General features: G+C 42.5%; 1 protein-coding gene across 2 annotated transcripts in view; it reads left to right on the forward strand.

Annotated features, from left to right (window-relative positions):
* Window positions 1-13,947, forward strand: part of PAK5 (p21 (RAC1) activated kinase 5) — a 284,351-nt gene that overhangs the window by 250,593 nt on the left and 19,811 nt on the right. For both annotated transcript variants that reach the window (XM_012780805.2, XM_012780806.3), the window contains exons 5-6: window positions 9,361-9,852; window positions 12,555-12,688. In XM_012780805.2, coding sequence (XP_012636259.2) covers window positions 9,361-9,852; window positions 12,555-12,688 — 626 coding nt within the window. The remainder of the gene's footprint in view (window positions 1-9,360; window positions 9,853-12,554; window positions 12,689-13,947) is intronic.

Here is a 13,947-nt window from a genome sequence, read left to right on the forward strand (position 1 = left end):
GAAGCTCCAAGAGGCTAAATCTCCATGGGCTTCCTCAAGTTTATATAGGCAAATGATCAAGCCAGGATTTAAAACTTAGGTCCCTCTGACTCCAAAGTCTATACGTTTCAGAATATTCCCATTTACACAGAAGAAAATCTGGGATAAAAAGGTGGATATGAGGTCTCCAGGCCTAGACACATATGTTGCAGGCAGGCATCACCTTGCTGGTGAAGACTAGGTGATGATTCAGATGGATTTGAGGTGCACAGAGAATGCTGTTTATTCTCTCTGTTCTTGGTAGGATGGGTTTCTTGAGAAGTTCCTTAGTGTCACCCAGACTGTGAATTTTATAGATAAAACTTGAACCATGGGCTAGAAAGGAAGCAATAGGTATAGGGATCACTAAGACTCTCTTAGGTACTTATTCTGCCTTGAGTGATTGCTTTGATTTTTTTAAAACACAATCCATATTTTTTTTCTCACCCATTATGGAAGAGCACAAGTTCTAGAATCAGATTCTCTAGATTTGAGCATTTACTGGCTATGTGAGCTTATCTGTGCTTGGGTTGCTCATCTGTAGAGTATGTCAGTACCTTCTTTAGTCTCGATCTGAGGATTAAATAAGATTAATGAACATAAAGATGTTAGCACATGGAAAGCACTCAGTGTTAGCCCTCATTCCCAGGAATGTTTCTGGTTAGAAAACACATCACCTTATCTGTTCATACCAGCCATAGGAATGTTCTCTCTGTATTGTCTTTTACAAATTTTCAAAATATGGGAACAGGTTCCATCTGACTGCCCTCACAGCTACTCTGTGCAGCCTATGACTGTCCTTGCTTTAGAAATGTGTGTTGCAAAAGGCCAGAGTAGCTGTGTGACTTCTTCAAAGCCATGCAAAGCCTCAGCAACTGAGCTGGCCCGAGGACCCTAGTTCTGCCCTGGTGTCTGCTCTCCTCTCTAGTATGAATGAAATTCTCAGACCTCCTGTGGAAGCCAGATGCTAAGTGAGAACTGTCATGACTATACACCTCCAAACGACCCCTCCACTTCACTCCTGCAAGCTCTCTGCACAGGGCAGCAAAAGTGACCAAAGCTGCAGCTCAGGATGCCCCAGACAGGTGGCATGGTAACGGGTTCTGCAAGAATGATGGAGATGAGAAAAGGATGGCACAATTCCCCAGACCTTCTTCCTGGGGTCAACATGCTTAGCTTTCACTTTGCTTTCTCTGGAAGGAAAAAGCACCTGAACCACTGGGCCCAGTCTTCCTGCAGCCATAATTTAATGACTCACTGTTATTTGTGGCACTTCCCATGCCCATATTCAGCCATGGCTCCCAGAACAAACAACAACTTCTTTTCTATTTAGGGTCCCAGCAGAACACCTTTCAGAGGTCCATCAGGGGCCCGAAGGGTTATGAAATGACAATGCTAGTGAAACTTAGTGGCTGCACCAAAAATCTAAGAGAGAAAAAGAGAAAGAAGCACTTAATCACTTAATAATAATAATGGATATTATTGCCTTGAGATTTGCTTTCATTGCCTATAGACTCCCAGGGGATGTTCATTAAGGCTCATAAGACTTCCAAAGAGGTGATTCAGTGCAGTATCTTTAACATCTGTCCCTTCTGATGGAGACTTTAGGTGTCTTTTGCATATGAATGGACACATCTTCCCATGAATGCTTTGTTGTTCAAAATAAATTGTATTTTGGTCATTATGAGTGCATTTTCCCATTACCAAATTAAAAACAAAATGAATCTAACCTGGCATTCTCTGTCCCCAGCTCTCTCTGAGACCCTGACACATTTGAACAATATTCTGAGGCACTGAGCCAATCCCCAAAGGCATAGAATCTCTCCACGTCACTGCAGGCGGTGACGGATTGCAGGTCAGAATAATCTGCTCTGTCTCACTGCTCTTGAATAGAGGATACATTCTTCCAGTTTGGAGCAGCAACTGTGGGGGGTTAATTGGATATGCCAATTCAGAGGTGAAAGAAGAGCCTGAAATACCCGTATGCTTGAGCTTATGGGTTGCAGATTTATTCATTTCTTCATTTAACTAGGCTCTGCCTATTCGTAGAGGTCATGAGCCACATGTCTGAACTCTCTCAGTGTGCATTTGCCATATATTTCATAAGGCAGGAAAGTACATGCCTCTTCAAATTTCATGTCACAAGGTATAAGTTCCTACATGCCTAAATAGGGATCCAATGTAAGAGCGATAGGAGATTCCCTTGCAAAACACTAGACATGGTAAGTCGCTTTCTGCTCCAAGCAAGTTGGAAATCCGGCACGTGTGTCAAACCACCCAGAACTTAACCTACTTCCCAAGCGCCCTCTGCATCAGGAGACCCCTGGATTTTTTGGGTGCTCCTGACCTGCTCACAACCGCTGCTCATTGGCAGTGGTAATGCACGCTGGCCTCTTTCATGGAAATTGAATGAGCTCAAATCGTGTGCTTGCATCCCTTTGTCATTCATGCAAGGTGAAGATGAAATATTTGCTATGAAATAGGGCCGCTCCATTTTGTAAATGAAAATAAGTAACTCAAAGAGAACTAACCATGGTCAGGTACGAGTTGAAGTTTGACCTCGAGCAGGAGCAGCAGCAGCAACTGTTTTATTAAGATGCATTTCGAGACAGAACAGTTCCCTAACACCCTGCAATCTGGGAAGCAGAATGGAGCTCTCAGGATAGCAACCACCTCGGTGGGAGTAGCGCGGAGGCTGGACACGCAAGAATGGAGACACACGAGCCCATCGGCCATGAGCCAGGCTGTCTGCCCCACATCAGTGGTGTCCCCGGCCCATAGCAGGGAAAATCGGAATTGCAGGGCACAACCAGAGGGGCTTACCAGTCACAGGATTTAATGAATCCCATTCCCTTAACTGCCAGTCTCTAAGATGTCCCTGCAGAGAATGGGAGACAGCAGTCGTTTTCCCCTCCCAAACCCAAGGCTAATCCTGTTATATTTTCCTTTGAGTCAAGTCAGGACAATGTAAGATGTCCTTCCCATGCTCAGATACTAGAGGACACTATGATTCACTTTGGAGCAAGCAGCACCCAGTCTGGCCTCGTCACTTTTGAGATGAGCAGTCCCTTTGTTTTGTTGTGCCCCACAAAAGTGTATGGGAACGTCACACTCGGGCGCTAGAACCAGCTGCCTCCCGCTCCCTGTAACTCTCCATCCTTCACGGAACATTCCGCAGTCCTCATCGTGTGGGCACAGACCCGCTCACACCACGGCCACCCCACGCACACGCCAGTCCAGCACGATCCAGCCACGGCCTCCCCGCCATCAGTACAGCAGGCCACGGTGACAAATAGATGCTGCAGCAAGATTTTTTTTTCCTCCTTTTCTTTCTCCCGCCCTCCCTCACCGAGCCTTTTTTTCCAGCCTTGGCATAAAATGGTCAAATGATGTTCTACTGCAGAATTCAATTTCACAGTTCAGTTGGGTCCTTGATTACACTGCCAAATTCAGATTAATGTGCGTTTAACTAACATGGATCAGGGGAGTTCTGGCTGACAGCCAGCTGTAATCGGAGCAATTGATAGCTGTGCGGAGTTTTATGCCCTGTCCACCCCAGTGCACCACTGGTGAAATTGATTGATTAAGTGAATTCATCGCTATAATTATTTATAATTTTGATACATCGAGAGCCTGTGTCTGACCCTATCCTTGGGGATGTTGTGCTCATTGTGGAAGGGTAGTCCAGCTGAGTTGTTAACTGGCAATTATTTATTTTCATCTATAATATAGCTTTATTTTTTGCCCTTTTTATTTTTTGGTAGGGTTTGAATAGAGATGCAAAAAACCCCACATTTCTTTAAGAATTAATTTGTATGGTATACTAAAAGGTGGCAGGAAACTAAAAACAAGTATATGTTATTAACCATTTCAAAAAGGAGGGAAATCATGACTGTTTGTTCATTCTGTCAGTATTTCTAAAGATTTCCTATAGAGCGAATTCCTTCTCAAAATGTATCCGATTTTCAATGACAATTAGTGGCCTCCTCGTAAACTGCAGCTCAGCGGTTTGGCAGCCTGGGTGATGATTTGCAAAATGACCCATCTAGTCTTTTCTTAATATATCATGCCATAGGGAAATCCCCCTTAGAATATGCAGACCATGGTCTCATTTCTAGGGAGTTATTTGTTCAAAAATCAAGGACTGTTCTCTTCGGAGGCGTGGGGAGAACGCCTTTGTGGCATCTCTTTGTTGTTTTCTCTTCTACCTAACAGCTGTCCACCCCTGCTCTGCACCCGTCCCCTTGCTAGCAGGTCTGCGTGGGTAAACTACATGCATAAGTCTTTTGGAAATGGTTTGGATCATGCATGACAGGAAATACATTGGATTCACTTTTAAAATATTGTCTCTTTCACTGGTCCATCCATGAAATCACTGATCATTGTGATTTCACTAAATGATCAGACCCCCACATGCCCCTCACGGTACTATAGATAAGCCTGCTCGTACTGACTCCAAGCCTTCTTTTTTTTCTTTTTCTAGAATGTATTTGTGAATCAGGTTGTAGAAAAGATTGCACAGTTCATGCTTGGCTCTTTTACCTTGTCTTTCCTACATACATGAACAAGTGCATGTAAAACAGCAGGTATAGACAAATTCATCATCTTTGTTTCACCCACTTCCACATAATATAGGCAATCATGAGAAAGACAACTTAGAGCAGGTTAATTAAATAATTAGACAAGTCCAAGAGCCATGTAAGAGTGCAAAGGGGCCTCATTGCAGAAGAAAGCTTGGGCTTGCTTTCTTGAAAGAACATACAGAAGACAGCCTGGGTGTTGTGTTGCAACTGAATGCAAAGTTCTGCTTTGACCAAAAGAAAAATGAAAATGATGAAATAAATAGATGATCAACTCATTTTGCTGTGATGACTATTCCTTTTTTTGTTTGTGTGTGTGTATATTTGGAGCTGATTTCTCTAAGCCAAGACTGTTCAAAACAAAACAACAAACAAAAACTTAATTTCTCTTCCACCCTCCCCTACCCACCAGGCATTATCACTCATCATCCATCATGTTCTGGTCCAATTCTTGCATTTTGCTCCAGGCTGCTCAGACATCTGGGCCCCAGTGAAACACCCTGACCAAGCTTTATCTCTATAATAAGAGCCCAAGGGCTAAAATGACTCTGTCTGGATTTGAATCCTAGTTCTTCCTTCTTAGTAGCTTTGGAATCTTTGCAGGACCTACTTAAACCTACTGTGCCTCAGTCTTCTTGTTTGTAAAATGGAACAATTATGGGGCCTGTTTAATAGTCTAACTTGAGATTTACATGCAATAATGTACCTAGGATGTTTAGAACAGCCCCTGCCATGTGGAAAGCACTCAATAGATATCAAACATCATTATTAACATTACTATTTGCTATTTCTGTAAGGATAGACATCTAACAAAGAGTCGCTCAATGGGAGGGGCCCCACTTTGTCTCCCAGGAGAAGCCCCGGGCATTTTAAAGGAGGAAGGAGTGCTCCAGCCTTGAGACAAAGGAGGTGACAACTAATGGTGGAAATGCCAAGGCAGGCAGGAAAGCAAGCCTGCAGGGCCAGTGTGCTGCAGGCCCTTCCTCTGGAAGTGGAGGTTGACCTGGCCCGAAGAACTAGGATGTATAATCCTCTTGGGAGTACAGGGCCATGTTCCCTGTATTGCTTGGGGACAGTTTATCTCCTTGTGCCTCCGTTGTATCAACCACAGAATGGGATAAACTGCCCCCCTGCTTGATCCCCAGAGTAAAAAGAATGAGTTCCGTCCCAGTGTATCATAAGCGATATGCACCCTCATGGAACCGGCAGTGGGTCAGGATCCAACCAAGGGCCCAAGCAGGGTCACCCATGCATTTCTCCTTCACAGAGTCAGCTCTTTGTCTGCCAAGAGAAAATCATATGTTCCCTCACCCGAGGTGAACAGTTAATTCTCCTTTGATGGGTACACCTTGCATTTGGTTCTCAAAATCATCTCTTGGGATAGTGGTTGTTCCTCATCTAATGCTTCTTTAAGAGCGTGTGCCTCTTACTAGCAGCCATGAAAGAAAATAGCACCTTTGTGTCTCGATGATCCAATTTCAAAGACACTTAGCTCCCAGCACACAACTCTGCATTCCTTCTTTAACTGGAAATTGTCCCCTTGGTGCAGGCTGGCTTCCCTTCCTTGATGCCATCGTGCCACGTGCCAGCTGTTAAGAGTGGACTCTGATAACACCACTGGCAGATGATAAGGAAGAAAAGTGGCCCAATGCAGTGGGAAGCAGTGTTTGCAATTCCTACAGGATACAGCTTTTCTGCTTTTAATGTATCTTCAGAGATAGGTTACACATGCTTGTGGGGAATGAATTCAGTTTTGTTTAAAGTACAAGAGCAAATCCTCCAAGGAAGACACAGGGAGGTAATGGCACATGATGGCTCCCAGGACACGCTTTCAAAAATAAAGTCAAAGACCCTGTTTCTCTTCATGCCCTGGCCTAGCTGACTTGCCTAGACTTGACTAATCTTAAGCTTAATGTAAAGGAATAATCCAATTGTTTATTTGCACTGACATTTCTCTGTCCCCACTTCCATTGTGGACACACACACAGTCACACACAGTTTTCTTGGCATAGCACAAATACAGGGGCTTAGAAAAAAAAAATCAGCTTATTTTTGAATATAATATTATACATTGTTCAATATATTACAATTAAAGCCTTGTCTTATTGTTTTAAGGATCAATGTATATGAATATATATGCCACAGGAACATTGCTCACCTTTAATAAATGCTAGTTTATTTAATAATATTGTAATTACTGTTTATTTTCTTTTACATTCCCACTGCTGTGCTGGGTACCTTATATATAATACTTTATATAATAACACCACTTAGAATTTATTGGCCAGTCTTGAAGATTTTGATGTATATTCAATCCTTTAAAGTTCACAATGACCTAAGGAAGTGGATGTTATTATTACTCCCTTTTACAGATGAGGAGACAGGCTGATTTGACTAAAACTATCAGAGTCAGAATTCATCCCTAATATGCACCTCAAAAGCATTCAACCAGGTCAGGGCCCCGGCTTAGCAGCTGCCCTGGTTCCTGCTGCTGGTTGGTGCAGAGTCTGTCTGAGTGGTGAATTCGCCTGGGTGGAGTGTGGTGTTCTTGAGGCCAAAAGGGCTGCATTGCTGGGTGTCCAGCATTGTCATCATAGAGTCAATGGACAGTGAAGAAGAGTTGAGAATGGTGCCATGATGGCAATTTTAAAGAGCCCACTGTGTGCAGTCCTGCTGCCTGACTTGATGGAATCGGCATCTTTGATGCAGTGTGATGGAACAGGAACTGCCTTCTGCCCCTACCTTCTTCTATGATGCTTCCAGATCTTGAAGTACTTTCTTCCCTTAGCTCTAGAGCACCCTACTTCCTTAGTTTCCTTCCTACATCACTGGCCACCCTTGTCTGCTCCTTTTTGCAAGATCTCCCTGCTCTTTCTGGTCTCCAGATGTTGGAATTCTTGGACCGTCTCTTACACATTCAGCATCATGGGCTTTTAATGCCAAGTAAACACTGATGACTCTCAGATTCGTGTCTTTAGCTTCAACTCATCCGCGGACTTGGGGCACATCTGAGTCACCCAAGTTACACCTCCACATGGATGTCTAATCACTCTCTCAAACTTGCCATCCATTTTGATTATTGGTGGACCCTCCCCCTCCCAGCACCTGAAATGATACCTAGCATGTAATAGTTGCTCAAATATTAATTTGAGGAATGAATAAATGAATGAATGTAATACATGGGAATAATCAATTCAGCTAGAACAGAGCTGTCCCATAGACTTTTCTGCAGTTGTGGAAATATTCTCTATGTGTGCTGTGGGGCCTAGCAGCTATTGAGTTCTTAAAATGTGACTTAGTTGTGACTGAGGAACTGAATTTTTATTTTATTTAATCTTTATTGACTTTAAAAATCAGTTGGCACATGTGGCCAGTTGGCACATGTGGCCAGTAGCTACCATATTAGAGCAGATCTAGGTCCTTGATATGGATGGTGGGGGACAAAATAATTTCATTTTAGTATATCCCAGGGGAGTGACAGAAACTTCCTGGGGTAAAATTGTGTCAAGGAGAAGGCAGAGGTCCAATCAAATCTTTTTCAAGTACCTTCTTGATAGCCAGTACTGTGTTGTCATCAGGATCTTACAAAAAAAAAAAAAAGAATGCATCAATTGATTAGCACTTTCTGCCCTGGGCAAGAAGCATATCACATGACATGATGTGGCATATTTATCATTCCAGGGGTGGCCAGAGCTTATTCCTGATCCATGATCCCTTCCCCGGCTTCCCCGCCACTGCTCTGCCTCCCTTCCCATTCTCCTTCACTAAATTCCCTTATTCCACTCTTCAAAATCAGAGTGGACTGTTCTTTGCTAGGGTCTCTGAGAGCTGGGGAAATTTCCCTTTCACACACACCCCTGCAATGTTTGGTTGCTCCCAGTTATATTTGTACTTATTTGGTGAGAACGTTGCATGTGGGGTTTTTTTTAATTTTTTTTTATTTTTTGAGACAGAGTCTTGCTCTGTCACCTGGGCTAGAGTGCCATGGTGTCAGCCTAGCTCACAGCAACCTCAAACTCCTGGGCTCAAGCAGTCCTCCTGCCTCAGCCTCTTGAGTAGTTGGGACTACAGGCGTGTGCCAACACACTCGGCTAGTGTTTTTTTTTTGTTTGTTTGTTTGTTTTTTCTATCTTTAGTTGCCTGGCTAGTTCCTTTCTTTTTTCAGTAGAGACTAGGTCTTGCTCTTGCTGAGGCTAGTCTCAAACTCCTGACCACAAGCAATCCTTCTGCCTTGGTCTTCCCGAGTGCTTTGATTACAGGCGTGAGCCACCACACCCAGCTAAACATTGCATGTGTTTACCCTATGGTCCACACTGATGCAAAAGCTGCTTAACCTAGGGAGCCGAGTTTTCCTTGCTGTGTTTTGTGCGTGCATGGTACATATCACCACCTAGCATGTGAGTTCAGAAGCATGGGGAAAGGCCTTCCACTCCTGAAATTTCTCCCCAAAATGCTAGCTGAAGACTAATGTCCTTTAATGAGGGATAGGGTTTTTTTTTATTCTTGACCAAGAAAATAGGGTTTAACAGCAAATGCACCTTGGATAAGCCACACATGAACTGACTCCCATCCTGTGGTGCACATGAGTGGGAGAAGGTCCTTCTCTGGGGTTAGCCGGTTGGTCCTGTTGGTGCCCAGCCAGATTCCTGCATCATCTCCTGGTGACCTTCATTCTGCCAGCTGTAGGTTGGCTCACCAGCCACCTGGCTGTGGCGTGGAGACCCAGCATGTGATTCTTCTCCATCCATATCTGTCTTCCCAGGTGGATTACGATCGAGCACAGATGGTCCTCAGCCCTCCACTGTCAGGGTCCGACACCTACCCCAGGGGCCCTGCCAAACTACCTCAAAGTCAAAGCAAAGCGGGCTATTCCTCAAGCAGCCACCAGTATCCGTCTGGGTACCACAAAGCCACCCTGTACCAGCACCCCTCCCTGCAGAGCAGCTCACAGTACATCTCCACCGCGTCCTACCTGAGCTCGCTCAGCATCTCTTCCAGCACCTACCCCCCGCCCAGCTGGGGCTCCTCCTCAGACCAGCAGCCCTCCAGGGTGTCCCACGAACAGTTTCGGGCAGCCCTGCAGCTGGTGGTCAGCCCGGGAGACCCCAGGGAATACTTGGACAACTTTATCAAAATCGGGGAAGGGTCGACTGGCATCGTGTGCATCGCGACCGAGAAACACACAGGGAAGCAGGTCGCAGTGAAGAAAATGGACCTCCGGAAGCAACAAAGACGAGAATTGCTTTTCAATGAGGTAAATAACTGGTGTGTTCGGGTCAGTCTCTCTCCAGTGTAATATTTATTCCCATTTCAAAAGTTGTGTGTGTACATTTTTGAACATTAGAAAAGCACTGAAAATATAAAGACAAAAATATAGTGTCCTTTAATATATATATATAGCATCCTTGTGATAGTTCCATCGAGTCTTTTCCTATGCATGCATGGCTGTTACCTTTATAAAGCACTCATGTGTCTCAGCCGCTGTGCTAAGCATGAATCTATTAAGAGTTTGGTCCTCACAACAACCCTATGAGGCAAAATGATGTTATCACCATTTTTATCATTAAGGAAACCTGAACTCAGATAGGTTAAGTGACTAGCCCAGGGTCACACAGCAGGTTGGCTGCAGAACTGGGATTCTAATCCTTGTCTAGTACATTCCAGCATCTCATGCTGCACTGTCTGTCTCTGTGGGTGTGTATACATTTTACACTCTTATGGTACCATATATATTCTTTGTAGCCAATATTTTTAACACAATAAATAGAGGTCAGTTTATCAATGGACTATTGCTCTTTAGAAACTTTAAAATATTTTTTCCTATTATATAAAAATAGTTAATTCTTCCTGTGGAAAATATGGGAAGTATAAGAAATGTCCCATATAATCCCACAACCAAGCAATAGGCTACATTCATATTTCAATGTTTCCTTTCTATATTTTTCTATCTATATATTTCTTTTATTTGGGATAATTCTATATATATAGTTTGGTAACTTTCCAATTTTACTTAATATTAGCATAAGTTAATATTAATATAAAATATATTGACATGCATATTTACATATAAAATATAAAATAAATATATTGACATATTAATTATTTATATTTATTAATATAAAATAAATAAACATTTTCTTAACAATGTGTCAAAACTTCATTTGAATGGCCTAATACTCTTCTATCTACAGGTGTCAAATTGATTAAACCAGTCTCTATTTTATTTCCAATTTGTCACTTTTAAAATTTTGCAGTGAGTGTTATTACACATAAGTCTTTGGCCTTATATCTGGTAAGCTCTTTAGATTCCTAAAAATGGAATAAACATATCAAATGATATATAAATATTTTCAGAGCAATGATATATAGTGTTAATTTACAGAAAGTCTATACCAATGTGGACCTTCACCAATAATCTTGTTTCACCCTCTCTATCATTGGATATTTTCATGTTACTTTTCTTCATATGACAGACTTGAATAAGCCTTACTCTTTCAATTAACACTTTTATTACTAGTGAGGCTGAATTTATTTTTATATGTTTATAGGCCATGTTTATTTCTTTATCAAATCATATGTCCTTTGCACAGTGTTAATATTTTTTTATTGATGTGTAAGAGTTCTTGATGTATTATGATATTAACCCTTTTCCATATATTTGTTGTACATGTTCTTGCACTTTCTCAATTACCTTTTAAACTTACTTATCACTTAAGAGGTCTGAAATAAGTAGGGGAACAGGAGTAACTGTTAGAAAACACAAGTGTTTTGGAGTAGTATCCCTTTAATAGTTTTATGAAAGACTTAGGGAGAGAGATGAGTTTTTGTGGATGGGAAATCTAAGTCCTGAAGACATCAAGTCAGTATATCAATGTCAGTTAATACTACAGTCTCCAGTGAAGGATGTACAGTCGACATCTCCTAACTCCCAGAACAATCTATGGCCGCTTGACCTGTTTGACTTCCTATTGTGAGCATTCTCATTCTCTCAAAAGTATGGAGAAATTGTTTGATTCATAAGCAAACACTGAGCAAGTGCACTCAGCTGTGATTTAGGACCCCTCTTCCATGTGGCTCATGTGAAGCCCCAGTGGCCTCCACAGATCTCCAGCTCCTGCAGAGAGGGGGTGTAGGCATAAGCATCATCCCAGCCCACTGTTCCTGATTCCTGAAATTTATGTCCCAAACAACAATGTCAGAACTGACAAGGTGATAATGGTATAGATAAACAACTCTATAATTTATTATTCAACACTAACTCTGAAAACTCAAGTGGAAGCAGCCACAGGGCAGCAATTCCTGGAAGCTCTCTCCAGCAAGCAGGCTCATCAGCCTCTTTTATGCCTACATCATATTTATTTTCACCTTCAAGATGGATTCTTTTGTATTTGGCCCAAACCTCCCTCAGGTTCAGCCCATACCTTCTCCCAGAAAGAAGTTAAGTTGGTCTCATGTGGCCCCACCCCTAATAACTGTTTACTTTATTCATTCTTGAGATTCACTCACCATTCACTCCCTTAACCACGAAGGAGTTGGTGAGCCTATGTTAAGCAAACCAACAGTGGAATATGGACAGTACATTCTAAAGGAGACCCTTAGGGATATCTAATCACATCCCCCCAGAACAGTCAACTAATCTCCCTCCTGTAAATGCAAATCTTGCCTTGGTTCTGCCTGTTTCCATTTCTCTCTCTCTCTTTCTCTCTCCCCTTGTCCCCACCCCTTTCCCTCTTTCCAATGTCTGGTTGACCTGCCATTTTCTCATAAACTTACTAACTTGATTTCATTTCTACTAGCTATTCTTAATGCCTTCTGTCTATAGCAGATTCCTGAATAAATTTCCCCACTATCAATACCTCTCCATCAATTGTACTAGCAGTGTAGCTAAGGCCACAAGAGAACAGAAAGCCAAATTTCACCTTCACAAGTCAAAAAATGTCTTTCCCATTGATCCAGGTTGTGATAATGCGGGATTACCACCATGACAATGTGGTTGACATGTACAACAGCTACCTTGTTGGCGATGAGCTCTGGGTGGTGATGGAGTTTCTAGAAGGTGGTGCCTTGACAGACATTGTTACACATACCAGGTATGTCTCTTTATAACCCAAGGGGCTTATTATTCTCTGCCAGGGTAAAACCTCACTGACTATCTTTCTGAACAATTTATCTTCATAAATTGTCAGTACTTTGGAGTCAGGGAAGACAACTACCCCTTCCCCCATATTCCCCAGAATGCCATTATATCATGCATAAATAATCATTCATTTGATTAACATTCTCCCTGCTCTCAGAAGGTCATTAATACCCATTGATTTAAAATCAGCAAGATGCTGAAAATGAAGTTTCCGTAACAAGTCATAGAATTTCTTTTCACCTACATGGATTTCTAAAACCAAGTTTTGTTCTCCTGAGTTGTCCTGCTCTTACTTGATGGTGTGCGGATACCATCAAGGGGACCTGAAGAAGGAAGGGCAGGTGGAGGATCAGTCAAAATTCTATATCAGAGTAATGAACCTACATAGGAGAGAGAAATTCTTGAATTCTGTTTTAAAATAGTCTTGAAGGTAACAATGGTTAATAACCAGCCTATTGTTTCAGCTATTTGCCTCCCTGATGTGTCAGTTCTAGTCATTAAGTATTTATTGAGTAACTTTTGTGTGCTAGGCTCTTTCCTAAGTACTGGGGTTATAGAAGATACAAATGAATAAGGCTCAGATACATCCTCCCCCACCTCCCTCCCAGGGAAGTCACAGATGAGAAATAAGTACACTACAATACCTGCACAGAATTAGGAAGACGTATATAAGTGGCATGGAATTATGTCTCTATCAGGGAGAGTAAAGAAAGGCTTCTAATACAAGGTGATACCTGAGATGGGTTTTGAGAGATGAATAGGAGTTTACTAAGAAGGCAAGTGAGAAGCAAAGGGCATTGAAGGCAGTGGAAAAAATATGTGCTGAGACAGTGCTTCTCCAATTTCAGTGTGCATACAAATCACTGTGGATCTTATTAAAATGCGTATTCTGGCTGGGCGTGGTGGCTCACGCCTGTAATCCTAGCACTCTGAGAGGCCGAGGTGGGCAGATTGCTCGAGGTCAGGAGTTCGAAACCAGCCTGAACAAGAGAAAGACCTTGTCTCTACTATAAATAGAAAGAAATTAATTGGCCAACTAATATATATAGAAAAAATTAGCCAGGCATGGTGGCGCATGCCTGTAGTCCCAGCTACTCGGGAGGCTGAGGCAGGAGGATTGCTTGAGCCCAGGAGTTTGAGGTTGCTGTGAGCTAGGCTGACGCCACAGCACTCACTCTAGCCTGGGCAACAAAGCGAGACTCTGTCTCAAAA

Source organism: Microcebus murinus, chromosome 16 (assembly GCF_040939455.1).
Source record: "Microcebus murinus isolate Inina chromosome 16, M.murinus_Inina_mat1.0, whole genome shotgun sequence".
NCBI classification, from domain to species: domain Eukaryota; kingdom Metazoa; phylum Chordata; class Mammalia; order Primates; family Cheirogaleidae; genus Microcebus; species Microcebus murinus.